The sequence below is a fragment of the Scyliorhinus torazame genome, chromosome 5 (genome assembly GCF_047496885.1).
Source record: "Scyliorhinus torazame isolate Kashiwa2021f chromosome 5, sScyTor2.1, whole genome shotgun sequence".
NCBI classification, from domain to species: Eukaryota; Metazoa; Chordata; class Chondrichthyes; order Carcharhiniformes; family Scyliorhinidae; genus Scyliorhinus; species Scyliorhinus torazame.
The window spans coordinates 286,968,414-286,988,084 of NC_092711.1; the positions used below are offsets into that span (position 1 = coordinate 286,968,414).

At 44.4% G+C, this 19,671-nt stretch overlaps 1 protein-coding gene across 2 annotated transcripts in view; it reads right to left on the reverse strand.

Annotated features, from left to right (window-relative positions):
• Positions 1–19,671, reverse strand: part of LOC140421185 (zinc finger MYM-type protein 3-like) — a 157,998-nt gene that overhangs the window by 98,850 nt on the left and 39,477 nt on the right. For both annotated transcript variants that reach the window (XM_072505687.1, XM_072505688.1), the window contains 3 exons: positions 12,446–12,519; positions 12,263–12,329; positions 1,786–2,107 (listed from right to left, as the gene is read on the reverse strand). In XM_072505687.1, the coding sequence (XP_072361788.1) occupies positions 1,786–2,107; positions 12,263–12,329; positions 12,446–12,519 (463 nt within the window). The remainder of the gene's footprint in view (positions 1–1,785; positions 2,108–12,262; positions 12,330–12,445; positions 12,520–19,671) is intronic.

Consider the following 19,671-nt stretch of genomic DNA (forward strand, 5'->3'; position numbering starts at 1 on the left):
TGTTATATTAAAGCATAATTAAGCTAAGCTAAATTTAAGATACAAGCCACTATGATTTGGATGGAGGGAACTGCTGACAGTTTAGAGGTGCGCAAGTACAACAGGGCAATAATGAGGAATGATTTTAGCTATCATAATGAACTGGAATAAAGGTATGCACACAGTTAAAGTATGTAATGATTATTCGGTTGCATTTGGGACTACTTCGTAGATCAATATGTTCACATCTAATAGGAAATGGACAACTTAGTTCGGATTAATGATTGGGCAAAAAAAAAAAAAAAGAGACTGAAATTAGGTTCAACTCAAGACCAGAAAAGGAAAAAAAAGACAAAATTATAAGGCACAGGACTGAGAAAAGCAAAGTTTAAGAGGAGGAATCTGGTTCAATTTAACTGGGCTGAGGTAGCAAATTCGACACATCCAAGTTGGAAAATCTTCAAATTGGCAACTGATGGACTTCAAATTAAATACAAAAGTAGAGTACAAAGAAAAAGAATTCCAGAAATAAAGAGATCGAACCTCGACCAAAAATTAAAAAGTCAAGACTAACAATATTAAAGACGATCATTTCCAGGCTGAAAAGCCTCATAAGCTAGTCCGGGCACAGAGAATCAATCTCATTGTCCATTTCTACACTAGCCATACGGTTTGAAAGGTTTCCTCCCTCAGTGACCAAAGCTGAAGCCAAGGTACATCCTGGTCAAAGTACTGCACAGAACCTCATCACAGTGGACTTAAAAATTAAATCCCAGTGGCCAGATGGTTCAACATTTTGTTTGCTTTGTTAGCTGTTACTCTACAGTGACTAGACATGATCAGTGTAGAATCAACTATTATCTTCATATCTCTTTCAAACACAATTTATCATATTTCTGATTATCATCTTCCAAAGTTCAGGAACTTGGGACTTAATTAATTGAATTCAATCTGTCATATAGTTCTGAATATTTCGAACATTGCCCAGTTCCTCCTGTTATTCTTTGACAGCTGCTCCCATTCACCCCAATTTGTATCACCTGTGAATTTGGCATTCAGTTTCTGAATCCAGATAATTTGGGGATCACACCAATCCCCGAGGAATCCATGCAGTTTCCTCTCGCTCAGCCAAATCATTATCTACCTCCAGTGTTTAAGTTGCCGAATGCCTCAAGCTTGTGTAAAAGCCTTTCACGTGGGTCTTGAGGGTTTATGGAAGTCTGGGTGGGCTATCAAGATTTTCCAACCTCCACCTGACCAGTCACATTTTCAAAAGAATGGTGGTCTAATTGAGTAGTATCTACACCCTTGTGCAGCATGGTGTTACATTTAAAATACTTCCTTTATTCACAAGAATGATCAACTGTCGAGAAAAAACACATCTGCATTTACAGCACTATAAAGCAGGACCGTACAGTACCTGGATTCCTTTCCTTCTCCCAGAACAAGCTGAAAGTTGGGTACACTTCCCACCAAGCATAATACATTTTAGGATAAGGTTACAATCTAATGTAAGTAGCCACATAAAATATTTTAATTATCCAATGCACCTTTCGATTTCTATCTGGTGCTGTGCCACACGAGATCTCCTGATACATTTGCGCTAAATTTGCTAACTTCAGTTGTTAAGTTATCCATGAATTCTAGGAGGTGAAATCAGTCTGGGTTTCTCATTCCTGACTGTTTACTTATGTGCCCAGAGATGGAAGTTTGTATCAGCATAAAGGTGATATCACAACTTAATGGAAAGTCTATCTGACCGGTGCGCGCCCAGGACAACATATAAGCAGAAGAGAAAATAATTACTTGTTGCAGAACGTGCATATCTTGCTGGATGATGGCTTCTGAGAATAGGTTGTGAGGCATGTGGAAGAGCAGAAGAGCTGAGGTGCCCCTTTTCTCTGATATGCAGTTTGCCCCTTTTGCAGGGGCTTTTTACAATTAGCACATGTGACTTTTGCCAAGGATCGTGAAGGCCTTTGTGGACGAGGAGATTGGATTTGAGCTTCAGCTTGAGCTTGAGCCTGAGCCTGAGCTGCTTGCAGAGACAACCTGGTGGTACGCCTTGGCCGCCGTGAAACATAATCTTCCTCCTGAATATTGATTGCTGTGGTGGAATTATCCTTTGCTGAAGGAAGACAGGAAAGAAAACAAAAGAACAAATAAAAATACCATCGCACAAAGTAGTTCCTATTAATACTTCCTCAATTAGCAACTGAACCCCATGCAGCAGGATTGGGTGGTGCATTCTTATGTTGTCATTTCAAATCTCGCCAGCCAGAGAAGATGAAAACTTTCTCAGTCAACTGCCCCCAAGGGTTTCCTGAAATGAGGGAACTTCATTTTCTAACAGATCAATCCACAACACAACACCAAACTAGCGAGCAATTTCATTTAAGAGATCAAGGCGAGATACACTGAGTTAATGAGCATTATTCAAACGGAGTAAAAGGGCTTTACTCTTCATCTCAGCCCATCAGTGTGCTTCATGGCTAATGAAGCTGCACAGATAAATTACGCTAGCGGGGGATCTAGCGGGGGGGGGGGGGGAATTACTGGGTTGCTGCTACTGGAGAGAGGGGGGAGCTGGTATGGGAGAGGATGGGCGGGGGGGGCACCGCCTGGGGGAGATACAGCTGCGTGGGAACCGGGTGAGGAGCTGGAAAAAAAGGGATGGCTAATCAACAGGGGGGGGGTAGGAAGCCCCCCAACCCGGCTGATCACGTGGAACGTGAGAGGGCTGAACGGGCCGATAAAGAGGGCACGGGTACTCGCACACCTTAAGAAACTTAAGGCAGATGTGGTTATGTTACAGGAAACGCACCTGAAACTGATAGACCAGGTAGTAAGGGCGTGGAATGCCCTGCGTGCAACAGTAGTGGACTCGCCAACACTAAGGGCATTCAAATGGTCATTGGATAGACAGATGGACGATAAGGGAATAGTGTAGATGGGCTTTAGAGTGGTTTCACAGGCCGGCGCAACATCGAGGGCCGAAGGGCCTGTACTGCGCTGTAATGTTCTATGTTCTATGTTAGGCTACGCAAAGGATGGGTGGGGCAGGTGTTCCATTCGGGGCTAGATGCGAAAAACAGGGGGGTGGCTATATTAGTGGGGAAGCGGGTAATGTTCGAGGCAAAGACTATAGTGGCGGATAACAGGGGCAGATACGTGATGGTGAGTGGCAAACTACAGGGGGAGACGGTGGTTTTGGTAAACGTATATGCCCCGAACTGGGATGATGCCAATTTTATGAGGCGGATGCTAGGACGCATTCCGGACCTAGAGATGGGAAAGCTGATAATGGGGGGAGATTTTAATACGGTGTTGGAACCAGGGCTGGATAGGTCGAAGTCCAGGACTGGAAGGAGGCCGGCAGCAGCCAAGGTACTTAAAGATTTTATGGAGCAGATGGGAGGTGTAGACCCGTGGAGATTTAGCAGACCTAGGAGTAAGGAGTTCTCGTTTTTCTCCTATGTCCATAAAGTCTACTCGCAAAAAGACTTTTTTGTGCTGGGAAGGGCGTTGATCCCGAAGGTGAGGGGAACGGAGTATACGGCTATAGCCATTTCGGATCACGCTCCACACTGGGTAGACTTGGAGATAGGGGAGGAAACAGGAGGGCGCCCACCCTGGAGAATGGACATGGGACTAATGGCAGATGAGGGGGTGTATCTAAGGGTGAGGGGGTGCATTGAAAAGTACTTGGAACTCAATGATAATGGGGAGGTCCAGGTGGGAGTGGTCTGGGAGGCGCTGAAGGCAGTGGTTAGAGGGGAGCTGATATCAATAAGGGCACATAAAGGAAAGCAGGAGAGTAAGGAACGGGAGCGGTTGCTGCAAGAACTTTTGAGGGTGGACAGACAATATGCGGAAGCACCGGAGGAGGGACTGTACAGGGAAAGGCAAAGGCTACATGTAGAATTTGACTTGCTGACTACGGGCACTGCAGAGGCACAATGGAGGAAGGCACAGGGTGTACAGTACGAATATGGGGAGAAGGTGAGCAGGTTGCTGGCACACCAATTGAGGAAAAGGGGAGCAGCGAGGGAAATAGGGGGAGTGAGGGATGAGGAAGGAGAGATGGAGCGGGGAGTGGAGAGAGTGAATGGAGTGTTCAAGACATTTTATAAAAAATTATATGAAGCTCAACCCCCGGATGGGAGGGAGAGAATGATGGGCTTTTTGGATCGGCTGGAATTTCCCACGGTGGAAGAGCAGGAAAGGGTGGGACTGGGAGCACAGATCGAGGTAGAAGAAGTGGTGAAAGGAATTAGGAGCATGCAGGCAGGAAAGGCCCCGGGACCGGATGGATTCCCAGTCGAATTCTATAGAAAATATGTGGACTTGCTCGCCCCAGTATTGACGAGGACCTTTAATGAGGCAAAGGAAAGGGGACAACTGCCCCCGACTATGTCTGAAGCAACGATATCGCTTCTCTTAAAGAAGGAAAAGGACCCGCTACAATGCGGGTCCTATAGACCTATTTCCCTCCTAAATGTAGATGCCAAGATCCTGGCCAAGGTAATGGCAATGAGAATAGAGGAATGTGTCCCGGGGGTGGTCCACGAGGACCAAACTGGGTTTGTGAAGGGGAGACAGCTGAACACGAATATACGGAGGCTGTTAGGGGTAATGATGATGCCCCCACCAGAGGGGGAAACGGAGATAGTAGTGGCGATGGATGCCGAGAAAGCATTTGATAGAGTGGAGTGGGATTATTTGTGGGAGGTGTTGAGGAGATTTGGTTTTGGAGAGGGGTATGTTAGATGGGTGCAGCTGTTGTATAGGGCCCCGATGGCGAGCGTGGTCACGAATGGACGGGGATCTGCATATTTTCTGCTCCACAGAGTTACAAGGCAGGGATGCCCTCTGCCCCCATTATTGTTTGCACTGGCGATTGAGCCCCTGGCGATAGCGTTGAGGGGTTCCAAGAAGTGGAGGGGAGTACTTAGAGGAGGAGAAGAACACCGGGTATCTTTGTATGCGGACGATTTGTTACTATATGTGGCAGACCCGGCGGAGGGGATGCCAGAAATAATGCGGCTACTTGGGGAGTTTGGGGATTTTTCAGGGTATAAATTGAACATGGGGAAAAGTGAGTTGTTTGTGGTGCATCCAGGGGAGCAGAGTAGAGAAATAGAGGACCTACCGTTGAGGAAGGTAACAAGGGACTTTCGTTACCTGGGGGTCCAGATAGCCAAGAATTGGGGCACATTGCATAGGTTAAATTTAACGTGGTTGGTGGAACAAATGGAGGAGGATTCCAAGAGATGGGATATGGTATCCCCGTCACTGGCAGGGAGGGTGCAGGTTAAGATGGTGGTCCTCCCGAGATTCCTCTTTGTGTTTCAGTGCCTCCCGGTGGTGATCACGAAGGCTTTTTTTAAAAGGATCGAAAAGAGCATCATGGGTTTTGTGTGGGCCGGGAAGACCCCGAGAGTGAGGAAGGGATTCTTACAGCGTAGCAGGGATAAGGGGGTGGGGGGGGGGGGGGGGGGGGGCTGGCACTACCGAGCCTAAGTGAGTATTATTGGGCCGCTAATATTTCAATGGTGAGTAAGTGGATGGGAGAGGAGGAGGGAGCGGCGTGGAAGAGATTAGAGAGGGCATCCTGTAGGGGGACTAGCCTACAGGCTATGGTGACAGCCCCATTGCCGTTCTCACCGAGGAACTACACCACAAGCCCGGTGGTGGTGGCTACACTGAAGATTTGGGGACAGTGGAGACGGCATAGGGGAAAGACTGGAGCCTTGGGGGGGTCCCCGATAAGAAACAACCATAGGTTTGCCCCGGGGGGAATGGATGGGGGATATGGAATGTGGCAAAGAGCAGGAATAACGCAACTGAAAGATCTGTTTGTGGATGGGAAGTTCGCGGGTCTGGGAGCGCTGACCGAGAAATATGGGTTGCCCCAAGGGAATGCATTCCGGGATATGCAACTGAGGGCTTTTGCGAGGCAACAGGTGAGGGAATTCCCACAGCTCCCGACACAAGAGGTGCAGGACAAAGTGATCTCAAAGACATGGATGGGGGATGGTAAGGTGTCAGATATATATATAGGGAAATAAAGGACGAAGGGGAGACTATGGTCGATGAACTAAAAGGGAAATGGGAAGAAGAGCTGGGGGAGGAGATCGAGGAGGGGCTGTGGGCAGATGCCCTAAGCAGGGTAAACACGTCGCCCTGGTGTGCCAGGCTAAGCCTGATTCAGTTTAAGGTATTACACAGGGCGCATATGACTGGAGCACGGCTCAGTAAATTTTTTGGGGTGGAGGATAGGTGAGCGAGGTGCTTGAGAAGCCCAGCGAATCATACCCATATGTTTTGGTCATGCCCGGCACTACAGGGGTTTTGGATGGGGGTGACAAAGGTGCTTTCAAAAGTAGTGGGGGTCTGGGTCGAACCAAGCTGGGGGTTGGCTATATTTGGGGTTGCACAAGAGCCGGGAGTGCAGGAGGCGAGAGAGGCCGATGTTTTGGCCTTTGCGTCCCTAGTAGCCCGGCGTAGGATATTGCTAATGTGGAAAGAAGCCAAGCCCCCGGGGGTGGAGACCTGGATAAATGACATGGCAGGATTTATAAAGCTAGAGCGGATTAAGTTCGTCCTAAGGGGGTCGGCTCAAGGGTTCACCAGGCGGTGGCAACCGTTCGTCGAATACCTCGCGGAAAGATAGATGGAATGGAAAAAAGTAGGCAGCAGCAGCCCAGGATCGGGGGGGGGGTGGGAAGGAGGAGGAACCAGAAGGACTCTCAGGGTTGTTAATATATACTGTATAATATGTATAGGTCGTTGCTACAGATAATTATATATTGGACTGTTAAATTATATTTTTGGAGAGTGTTACTTGTGATAAGGCAGTTGCCAATTAGGGGTAGTTTTCATTTTTGTTATTTATTATTTATTCATTTTCTGTTTATAAAATAGGTCATTGTTATAATATTGTGTAAAGGATGCACAATGTACTGTGTTGGTTGACCAAAAATTTTCAATAAAATATTTTATAATAAAAAAAAAGCTGCACAGATATAGAATGCACAGCACAGAAACAGGCTACGCAGCTCAACTGACTCTTGCTGAGGTTAACGAACCACACAAATCTCCTTTCACCCTACTTCATTGAAATTCAAAGTCTCCTTAGGTTCCTCTCTCTCTCTCATCTGTTTTTCTGGTTTTCTTTAAATGCAACTATGGTATTCATGAATCACATAATAAAAATCCCAAAACAGTAATTCAAAGAATAAGTATTAAGCCATCCTCCTCTCTGCAACAAAATCCCTTGTTGGGGAAAAACAGTACTGATTTTTAATAGGGAAAGACATGGTTTTATCTGAGCACTTGGATGCTGACCTGGAGTTTAAGTTCCTAAGTTCACTTCGAGATAGGAGCATCCAATAAATCACCTGACCTGTGTGGTACTTGTGGAAGATCTGTTTGTTTTCAACTGTAATTGTTTTAACTGGGCGGCATATGGCGCAGTGGTTAGCACTGGGACTGTGGCGCTGGGTACCCGGGTTCGAATCCCAGCCCTGGGTCACTGTCCGTGTGGAGTTTGCATTCTCCCCATGTCTGCATGGGTTTTGCCTCCACAATCCAAAGATGTGCTGGTTAGGTGGATTGGCCTCGCTAAATTGCCCCTTAATTGGAAAAAAAAATTGGCTACTCCAAATTTTAATTTTTAAAAAGTAATTGTTTTAATTGATAGGGAAAACTAAAGTGGAAAAGTTAGTCACTTACGGGAAATCACATGACACAGCCAACCTTTAAGTTTTGAACCTGCTGTTTCAAAGTCAGTCTTGCTGCGGAATGAGCTGAGAAAGGAAGGCTGCCAGACTCCCACTCTCTCTGCCTTTCCTGAAATTGTACATGGTTATCAACCTATAGCCAGAGAATCCTCATCTGAGTGCAAATGTATTGCTGAGAACATGTGAGGACTGACGAGTCCCACATGAGGGAACTCCAGATTGACAGCGTTGAGACTCTGCAAACTTTATTCTTTATTTTATAACACTAATTCTCTAAAGCCAATCTCTGCAGAGACCCTATCTATTCATGCTTTCCTTGTTTGTTTTACGCACGTGTGCAGGTACGTGGGAGTTTTAAGATGAAATAGATAGTTATACTTCCAGAGTAAAATTGTGTTAACCAATACTTGCAACTTGATTTGCTGTTTATTGAAAGAAGCTTGGTTAAAGCATCTTTTATTATAAGTACCAGTAGTGATGTAACACAATTGGTCATTTTGGTGAGAAAATTAAGTTTTTTAATTAATGGCACAGTCTGCAGAGCAGTGGGGCTGGACCCGGCTTGTCCAAAGTATGGCCCGTGAAACCCCTCTATGCAGCCCCCAGCACCAGTTTTCAAACTCCTGGTCAAAGAGACAAGGCTGGGAACCTTTGTAAGGATTCAGAGCAGGGGGAATCAAGAGCAAGAGAAAAAGACACAAATGGGCTGAAGAAAAGTGATACACAGAGAAATCAGATAATGACACTGAAAAAAATAGTAGGAACGAGACAAGGAACGTTAAACAGACTAGCCTTAAAGTTTTGTACCTGAACACGCAGAGCATTCAAAATAAAATGGATGAATTAGTTGCGCAGATAGATGTAAAGGGACACAATACAGTTGGGATTACGGAGACATGGCTCCAAGTTGACCAAGGATGGGAACTAAACATTGAAGGCTATTCAGTTTTTAGGAAGGTCAGACAGAAAGGAAAAGATGGTGGAGTTGAACTGTTAATTAAAGATATTGGCACAATATTGAGGAAAGATATTAGTACAGACAATGTGGAATCTGTCTGGAACAGGTTAAGAAACATCATGGGGCAAAAAACATTAATTGGGATGGCATACAGACCACCAAATTGCAGTGGTAATGTTGGGAATAGTATTAAACAGGAAATCAGAGATGCATGTGATCAGGGAACACCTGTGATTATGGGGAACTTCAATCTGTACATAGATTGGGTGACTCAAATTAGTCACAGTACAATAGAAAACAGGATGTTTTTCTGGACCAGTATGTTGAGGAACCAATAAGGGAACAGGCCATCTTGGACTGGGTGCTGTCCAATAAAAAAAAAAAAGGATTAGTTAGCAATCTAGTTGAGAGAGATCCTTGGGGGTGAGTGACCATAATATGGTAAAATTCTTTATCAAAGTGAATAATGAGATAGTTGCTTCAGACACCACGGTCCTGAAATGGCAACTATGTGGTATGAGGCATGAGCTGGCTATGCCAGGCTGGGAAACATTACTGAAAGTGAGGACAGCGGACAGGCAATGGCAAGCATTCAAGGAACGAATAGGTGAACTCCAAAAGTTGTTTACTTCTATTTAGCGCAAGAGTAGAAAGGGAACTGTGGCCAAACTATGGCTTACAAGGGAAATTAGAGCTAGTATTAGATTCAAAGACGAGGCATACAAATTAGCAAGAAAAAGCAATAGACCTGAGGATTGGGAATAGTTTAAAATTCAGCAAAGGCAGCCAAAGGGATTGATTAAGAAGGGGGAAATACAATTTGAAAGAAAACTAGCGGGGAACATAAAAACTGACTGAAAACATTTCCATCGGTATGCAAAGAGAACAAGACTGATAAAAACTAATGTAGAACATAGAACATTACAGCGCAGTACAGGCCCTTTGACCCTCAATGATGCGCCGACCTGTGAAACCACTCTAAAGCCCATCTACACTATTCCCTTATCGTCCATATAGGTCCCTTACAGTCAGAAACGAGGGAATTCATAACAGGGAACAAAGAAATGGTTGAGGAGCTAAATTCGTACTTTGCTTCATGAATAATGTACCGGAAGTTCTGAGAAACATAATTTTTAGTGAGGAACTGAAGGGAATTAGTATTATAAAATAAATGGTTTTGGGAAATTAATGGGATTGAAGGCAAATAAATCTCCAGAGCCTGATAATCTTCAACCCAGAGTACTTAAGGAAATGGCCCTAGAAATAGTAGATCCATAGGTGGTCAGTTTCCAAAATTCTTTGGACTCTTGAATGGTTCCTACAGATCGGAGTTAATTAAAGATAATTAAAGATAATGAATGTAACCCCGCTATTCAAAAGAGGTAGAGAGAAAACAGGAAAACCAGTGCGCCTAACATCGGTGGTAGGGAAGTTACGAGAGTCCATCATCAAGGATTTCATAGCACAGCATTTGAAAAGCAGTGGTGTAATCAGACAAAGTCAGCATGGATTTCATAGATATCATAGAATTTACAGTGCAGAAGGAGGCCATTCGGCTCACTGAGTCTGCACCGGCTCTTGGAACGAGCACCCTACATAAGTCCACAACGGCAGCCTATCCCTGTAACCCAGCAACCCCATCTAACTAAGAGCAATTTAGCATGGCCAATCCACCTAACCTGCATATCTTTGGACTGTGGGAGGAAACCGGAGCACCCGGACAAGAGAAGAAATTACAGATTCCGCACAGACAGTGACCCAAGCCGGGAATCAAACCTTGGACCCTGGCACTGTGAAGCCACGGTGCTAACCACTATGCTACCGTGCTTTCCAAAAGGAAAATCATGCTTGATAAGTCTACTAAAATTCTTATAGGGTTCATCAGGGAGAACCGATGGATGTGATTTATTTCGACTTTCAGAAGGTTTTCGGCAAATTCACACATAGCAGATTAATATGTAACGTTAAAGTGCATGGGATTACGGGTCACGTCGGGAGATGGATAAAAAGCTGGTTAGCAGACAGAGAGCAAAGCGTTGGAATAAATGGGTCCTTTTCCGATTGGCAAGCAGTGACTAGTGGGGTATCGCAGGGATCTGTGCTCAGACCCCAACTGTTCACATTATATATTAATGATTTGGACAAGGGAACTAAATGTATTACCTCCAAATTTGCAGATGATACAAAGTTGGGTGGGAGGGTGAGCTGTGAGGAGGATGCAGAGATGCCTCAGCAGGATTTGGACATAATGAGTGAGTGAGCACATACATGGCTGATGCAGTATAATGTGGATAAAAGTGATGTCATCCGCTTCGGTAGCAAAAATAGGAAGACAAATTATTTGAACGGGAGTAAATTGAGAGAGGTGGATACTCATCGAGACCTTAGTATCCTCGTTCATCAGTCACTGAAAGTAAGCATACAGGTACAGCAGGCAGTATCGGCGGCAAATGGTATGTTTATTAATCCAGAACTAGGGGTCATAATTTGAGAATAAACCTTGTAGGATTGAGGGGAGGAGAAATTTCTTCACCCAGAGAGTGGTGAATCTGTTCACAAAATTCATTACAACAGAAAATAGTTGAGGCCAAAATGTTGTGTAATTTCAAGAAGGAATTAGATAAAGCTCTTGTGCTAAAGGGATCAAGGGATATGGGAAGGGAAAGAGTAGAAATCAGGGCATCGCACTTGATGAGCCATGATCATAATGAATGGTCGAGCAGTCTCGAAGGGTCGAATGGCCTCCCCTGCTTCTATTATTCTATGTTTCATGGAAGAATCAATTAAGTTCTGCTCCTCCATTCCGGGCCATTTTGCTTCCCCCTTTGCTTTTTTTTTTCATTTTTTTTTCCATAGAATTTACAGTGCAGAAGGGGCCATTCGGCCCATCGAGTCTGCACCGGCTCTTGGAAAGAGCACCCTACCTACCCAAGGTCAACACCTCCACCCTATCCCCATAACCCAGTAACCCCACCCAACACTAAGGGCAATTTTGGACACTAAGGGCAATTTATCATGGCGAATCCACCTAACCTGCACATCTTTGGACTGTGGGAGGAAACCGGAGCACCTGGAGGAAACCCACGCACACACGGGGAGGATGTGCAGACTCCGCACAGACAGTGACCCAAGCCAGAATCGAACCTGGGACCCTGGCTCTGTGAAGCAATTGTGCTAACCACTATGCTACCGTGCTGCCCTTTTGACAGGCAGACGATTGACCTATGAGCAGCACTACTCATAGGAAGCATTGTCTGATTAGAGGAGCAGCAACACCGGCATTGGTGAGTGTGATAAGGGTACCAGGCCGAGGCAAGCCAAGACGTGGCGAGACCAGGGCCCAGGTAGGTCTGACCCAGGGAGGACTGGACAGGTCGAGTTGGGCCTTTTTGGTGGACATGGGCAGAAAGTCAAGTACATTGTTAGGGGGTTGGTTGAGGGGTTCTACTGGAGATGGCAGTCATCCATTCCTTTTTGGGGTGGGGGGAGCAATTCATTCACGTTTGTTTCCTATTCATAAAATTCTTGGACACATTCTTTACAGGTGTAGCAATGCATGAAAGCAAGTTGTTTCTCTTACCATTTATTTTGTTCGAGCTTGAACAATTTTCTCTCTTTGAGGACTTCTGGATTGTTTCCTTATTTTCCTGCAACAGTCACAGTATCCTTCATTAATATTACCCATGATGCTACTAAATATATTTTGGTTACTAGATATTTAAACTGTAAAGTGAGGGTGAGCAAGGAAGAAAATAAAACTTACTGTATATTTATCATTTTTTTCAGCACCTTCATTAGCTGCATTGGTTCGACAGGGAGAGGATTTGTCCACTTTAACTAATGAAGCAGAAACAACAACATTAGGCGTACAATTTTCAACTTAGAACCAGGGACAGACTTTCTCATGATTACTCCATGGTGTCGTAGTAAACCTTCAACTCAATTCAACTGTGAGGGCAGAGTTTGGACTCAGATTCCACTCACTTAATTTGATGAATTTGATGATGTGTTCAGAGACTACGAAATATGCCAAACAAACCATGGTAGGCGATAAACTATTAATTTCATTTTAACTTCCAACACATAATAGCTGAAATCAGAGAAAGTCATTGAAGCGCACAGTACAAATTCATTAAACAGACTCGAGTTATGCTTCCTGAAAAGGGAATTGAAGGATATAGCAAGGTGGCAGAAAGATGGGGTTAAGAACAGCGAATAAAAGGACTAATTAAGACAGCATGATTGTATAAATTCCTCCTTTTTTTCTCCAGTATATTTTTAAAAAAAATTTAGAGTACCCAATTAAATTTTTTCCAATTAAGGGGCAATTTAGCGTAGTCAATCCACCTACCCTGCACATCTTTGGGTTGTGGGGGCGAAACCCACGCAAACACAGGGAGAATGTGCAAACTCCACACGGACAGTGGCCCAGAGCCGGGATCGAACCTGGGACCTCGGCGCCGTGAGGCTGCAGGGCTAACACACTGCGCCACCATGCTGCCCTTTTCTCCAGTATATTTGCTATTATCCTGTCAGGGAAAATCAAATACGGTTCAGGCTTTGCTGTACTAGTCTCCGTGGTCAAAAGGGCCTGCCATAGTTCATCAACGCTTATACATGGATTACTATCTGGACGATATGGTAAGACTGATTATGCCTGTGGTACGGTCAGTGACCTCATGGTTCAGAATTACTTGTATGTTAGCACTGCTGCAGGGTGGCGCAGTGGTTAGCATTGCTCCTCACGATGCTGTCAGCATTATGGAGTAGCATCTCTGATGAGTATGCGGACCAGAGTAAAACAAGCATTTTGTTGCTTTTGTCCTTCACAATGACCTCCATGTGCGAGGTTGGATTTCCCATCCTCACAAAGACGGCACAAAGGAACCGGCTGAAACTGCACCCGATACGTGCATAGCCCTTTCCTCCTGTGAACCTGATTGGAGTGAGGTCGTGAGGACCAAGCAAGCTCTCCTCTCGCATTAGGTAAGAGAAAATGGCGGGTCGCGAAAGTCCGCTGGCGTAAGTCACGAAGGTCGGCCAGCATGGTGAAAATGGGTCACCGAAAAACAATTTGAAAAACACTGCTGTAGATCGTATGTACAGCAGACACTGTTCATCGGTGCTGGAGGGATTGAATGTTTGTGGAAGGGGGTGGGGGGGGGGGGGGGGGGGGGGGGGAGAGTATAGCGAGAACTGGGTGCAGTATCATAGATGAGGCCTAGCTACTGTCTCATACAAGTTCAACATAATCTCCTTACTCTATGCCCCTATTAATAAAGCTCAAATGCTTATGTTTTACGTGCTGCTTTCTCAAAATGTCCTATTGTCTGTGGCTTATGTACATAAGCCAAGGTCCCTGTTCCTCGTCTAGAGTTTCTCCTTTTACTTGTACTGTCTCTCCATTCTTCCTTCCAGAATGAATCACTTCACATTTCTGTGTTGAACTTCATCTGCTGCCTGTTCCCAATCCACCACAACTACATGCTTCTGTAGTTTAACACTACCCTCATCACAGTTCCAATCTTGGTATCATCTGCAAATTTTGAAATAATGCCCTGACACCACAGTCTAGGTCAGAGAGTCCCAAAACTGATCCCTGGGGAACTCCACTACATACCTTCCCCCGATCTAAAAATACATTCATCACTACTGTTTACTGTTACTCAGTCAATTTCTTATCCAAGTGCTTACTTCCCCTTTTATTCCATGAGCTAGAATTTTGCCCACAAGTCTTGTGTGGCACTGTATCATGTCTTTTGAAAATTCATATAAACCAGATTAACATTACCCTCATCCATCTTCCTTATTACCTCCTGCACAATTCTCCAGTCCTCTGGCACTACCCGTGTCTTAGGAAGGCTGTAAGATTATTATCCGTGCCTCTGCAATTTCCATTCACTTTCCTTGGTACCCTTGGATGCATCTCATCCCATCCTGTACCTTATCAATTTAAGTAAAAGCACCTTCTAACTCCTCTTCCATCTCAATTGTAATTTCTTCTAGTGTATCAATTACCTCCTCTCTCACCTCAGCCTTACCATTCAGATACGCGAATAAACCTTGGGATTTATGTTAGCTGCACTTCTTCATAGCAAGCCTATTTGCAAGTGTGTGGAAACACCTATTTTATATTATTAGCAGCCTGGTCCAGGTAGGACTCTATACCCATTTCTCTTTAATCTTCTGAAGGAAAGCCAGCCTCTGACCTGCGGGGTAGTCTCAGTTTCAGAACTTCCCCATGGGCATGCAGTAAAAGTCTTGTGCTTTTAAGAATATATTTCAGTTTGCAAAGTTGTGAAATACTGTAAATTCACAGCCACAGTTCCTTATAAGTCACAGATTAATCTCAATTAATGGCAGTAAAGGCTAGAGGAGGGTTTGAATAGCCAACTCTTCTCCCTACATCATCTGAATCAATATGGGCAGCATGGTGGCACAGTGATTAGCACGGCTGCCGACGGCTCTGAGGACCCGGGTTCGAATCCCGGCCCTGGGTTACTGTCCATGTGGAGTTTGCACATTCTCCCCATGTCTGCGTGGGTTTCACCCCCACAACCCGAAGATGGACAGGGTAGGTGGCCTGCTAAATTACCCCTTAATTGGAAAAAAAAATTGGGAACTCTAAATTTATTAAAACAAAATCTGAATCAATGCATGATTTACTCCGAAGGAACAGAAATAGTCCCCAGGCCACCTTAACACAAACTTACAAGCTGTCAGTCACACAGCAATAATGGAGTCAAGAGAGCGACACCACCACATGCACTCAAAACTATTCCACTACACAATGCATGATATACAGGAAAGAAGGGGAGAAAATAACTTAAAGATTGACCATAAAAGAACAGGAAAACTTGGGAGATTGTTGGCCATTGATTATATTTGCCTTCCACCAAATCTTGCACGTTATTCAACTGAAGTATAGACATCTCACAATTGGATTAGATTGCTGGTTGTTTTCAAATTCTTATGGGGAGCAGAAATTGAAAGTGTGTTTTTGTTTGGTTGAATAGTTGGCTCAGTACCAGATTTCTCTGGTGTCTTTCAAATCTGTCTCCAGGAAGCATTACAACACTACGCTCTGCATGTGCCTGTCTCCTTTCATCCACTTTCATTATGTGAAATGTTATAACATTTCCTCTTCAATCAGAGTCAGCAGCCAAAATCTTGTCAGACATCAAATGTTGATGTTACCAAGCTTTCTAGATTGGTTTCCCAGTTATTTTGATGTTCTTTCACCTCCTGCTCATTTCCTTGGGTCACACTATACCCAAACTTTCAAGGTATCCAGATGTAGAATCAGAGAATGGTGCAGCTTAGGAAGCTATTTGGCCCAATGTGCTTGTACTGGCTCTTAGTTCCACATTTATTTCCCCCTCAGAATATATTTCTAATTCGCCAAATCCTTCACATCTCCCTCTTTGCAATCTTTTTTTAACATATATTTAGAGTACCCAATTCATTTTTTCCAATTAAGGACAATTTAACATCTAGCCCACAACCCTCTGGGGTATCTGTACCAATCCAATTTTGGTTTTAATTCAATCCACCATTGAGCCTTCAGTCGCTTTGGTCCCAACCTCAAAAAATCACTTCCGACATGTTTCTATCCTGCTTCCCTCCTTTAAGACAGCCCTTAAAACCTTGAACAAACTTTCCCTTCTGGTTATCTCACTTAATAGCTCCTTATGTGGCCTTTTGTCATGTTTTGTTTATAATGCTCCTGTTAACTGCCAAGGGACATTTAATTACATTAAAAGGTGCAAACAAATAATCTGTTGTTACTAGAAGTGACAATTAAATCTGCTTCCACCAGCCATTCACGCAGTGCATCCCATACTCATAATAACTCGCAAGTAAAAGAATTCCCATCTCCCCATTTGTTCTTTTGCCGATTAACTATCTGCTCTGATTATCAACACTAATGCCACTGGAAACATGCCTTCTGCACTGTAAATTCTATGATCTATGAACAGTTTCTCCTTTATTTATTTAACTTCAAGATTTTGTAAACTTCAATTAAATTTCTCTGCTTTAAGCATAATAATTCCAGATTCACGACATTTCAAATCCATGGCACCATTATAGTAACCTCCTCTGCACCCTCTCCAAAGTCTTTACAATTTTACTAAATTGTGTCATCCAGAATTGACAGAATCTTCCAGCTGGGGTCTTTTATTCGTTTTTTTTTTAAGATCGCTGGATTGGCCAGCATTTGTTGCTCATCCCCATCTACCCTTTAACTCAGTGACTTGCTCGGCCATTTCAGAGTTAATCACATTGCTGTGGGTCTGAGTCACAATGTCCATTTAAAATCTACAATTTTGGGCAGATTAAAATCAGGGATTACTTTCAGGACAGAGTAGACTACACAGCCCATGAAGTCTGCTTCACCATTTGACACGCTCAATACTGATCTTGGGCTTCAGTTTTCCCACCCGCTCCCCACATCCTTCAATTTCATGAAGCAGCAGTGCTAACCACTGCATCGCCGTGCCACCCGCCAGTTGCCTTCATAATTGCTTGCTGCTCTTGCAATGCCGACTTGCAGTTTTCCTCGGGGGGGGGGGGGGGGGGGGGGGGGGGGGGGGGGGGGGGGGGGGGATGTCTTGGAGCGGTTACAGGACATTCTGAAGGGGGAAAGTGAACAGCCAGTGGTTGTGGTACACATTGACCCAAACGACATAAGTTTAAAAAAAGGATGAGGTCTGAAAAGGAGATTACAGGGAGCTAGGAAACAATTTCAAAAGTAGGACCTCAACTGTAGTTATCTCAGGATTACTACCATTGCCACGTGCAAGAAACAGCAGGATATATAGGATTAATACGCAGCTGAAAAGATTATGCGAGTGGGCGGATTTCAGTTTCCTGTGGCATTGGGATCAGTTCTGGGAGAGGTGGGACCAGTAAAAGTTGTACATGCTACACCTGTGCAGGACTGGGATTGATGCCCTTCGGGGGGGGCTACATGCCAGAGCGGTTGGGAAGAGTTTAAACAAATAGGCAGGTGGTGGGATCTATGTAAAGATTCAAAGCAGGGAAAGTCAAGAACCACGAGAAAAAGACTGCAAGGAGAATAGGAGAGTAAGAAAAGTGCTAGGCAGAGAAATCAAGGGCTAGAGTCAGATAAAGACAGTAAAAATAGTATGGACGGGACATGGGATGTTAAACGGACTGGCCTTGGGCGGCAAGGCGGTGCAGTCGTTAACACTGCTGCCTCACCGCGCCGAAGACCCGGGTTTGATCCCAGTTAGTGCGAAGTTTGAACATTCTCCCCGCATCTGCGTGGGACTCATCCCCACAACATGCAAACTCTAGTCACCCAAGGCCGGAATTGAACCCAGGTGCTGTGAGGCAGCAATGCTAACCACTGTGCTACCATGCCACCCTTGCAGTGGCATTTTTCGCACAAAGATGTAATCGCATGCATGAAGTGCAAGCTCCTTTCAAGTAGCTGCTTTTGACATGAATGACATAACTGATCCATCCATCACAATCGTCAATAAAGGTCAACTGGTTGCACAGTACAGGGCAGCATGGTGGCGCAGTGGATAGCACTCCTGCCTCACGCACCGAGGACCCAGGTTCGATCCCGGCTCTGGGTCACTGTCTGTGGGGAGTTTGCACATTCTCCCCGTGTTTGCGTGGGTTTAGCCCCCACAACCCAAAGATGTGCTTGGTAGGTGGATTGGCCACACTAAATTGCCTCTTAATTGGAAAAAATGAATTAGGCACTCTAAATTAATATTTCAAAATTTTTTTTTAACTGGTTGCACAGTACCAGAAAATTGAGGAGAATCAGGTAAATTTGAAGGATTTGACTGTAGTTCGAGTATGCCAAACTGTCAGAGGTGGGAGGCTATGAGCCTTTACTCTATTTACTTTCACCAGATTCTGTGCCAAACAACTACTCCTGAAAAGAAATCTAATTACTGACTTGGCAGACTCGTGGCATTGATGGAGCATCCAGTATTAACTTTGTTTTAAATGCATATTGTTCCTCCAGACCCTCCAAAAAACTGGATATAACAGATCTAGTTCACACGAATAAAGGAGAGCGGGGCGGCACTGTGGCCAGCACTGCTGCCTCACAGCACTGAGGACTAGGATCCCGGCCCTGGGTCACTGTCCGTGTGGAGTTTGCACAGTCTCCCATTGTTTGCGTGGGTCTCACCCCCACAACCCAAAGATGTGCAGGGCAGGCCACACTAAATTGCCCCTTAATTGGGGAAAAAAAATAATTGGGTACTCTATTTTTTTTAATGAAGCGTGTTGCAGTGAGACATCCAGGTAATAGTGATCCAAATATAATTAGATTCAAAGTAGCAATAGAAAGGAGCAAAGAAAAATCAATGAAAATACTCAATTGAAGGTCAGTCAGTTTGGACAATGTGGAAGACTGGATACAAAGTTTGGTCAGGAAAACAGTAAATGAACAATGTACAATCTATGCATATTCCAACATGGAGGAAAGATGGGACATTCAAAACCAGGTAAACTCTATTTGGATGACTGAAGAGATAGAGGTCAAAAGAAAAAAGAAAAGGGTAAAAAATGCCAGACAGTTGAATACCAGACAGAATGCAGAGTGCAAATTGAAAAAAGGTTATCTGCTGATCTTAGCAGAGAGACAATGAGAAAAGGCTACAACATAAAAGAGAACTAGAATATCTATAATCAAACTATGAAAAGTAAAAGGATAGTTAAAGGAATGATGGGGTTGAATAGGGACAGTCAAGGAAATCATCCTGTGGAGGCAGGGACCCTGCATGACAGGTACTGAATGGGTACTTTACAAAAGGGGCTGAAGTTATTGTTGCAATAGAGGAGGAGTAGAGTAGAAATACTGGATAGGATTTAAACAGTTGGGAGCAAGGTGCTTAAATAGGTTGGATATCACTCAAAGTTAATAAGCTGCCCAACCCAGAAAGGATGCATCTTTGGTTGCTAACAGAAGCTTGTGTAGAACATAAGAACTAGGAGCAG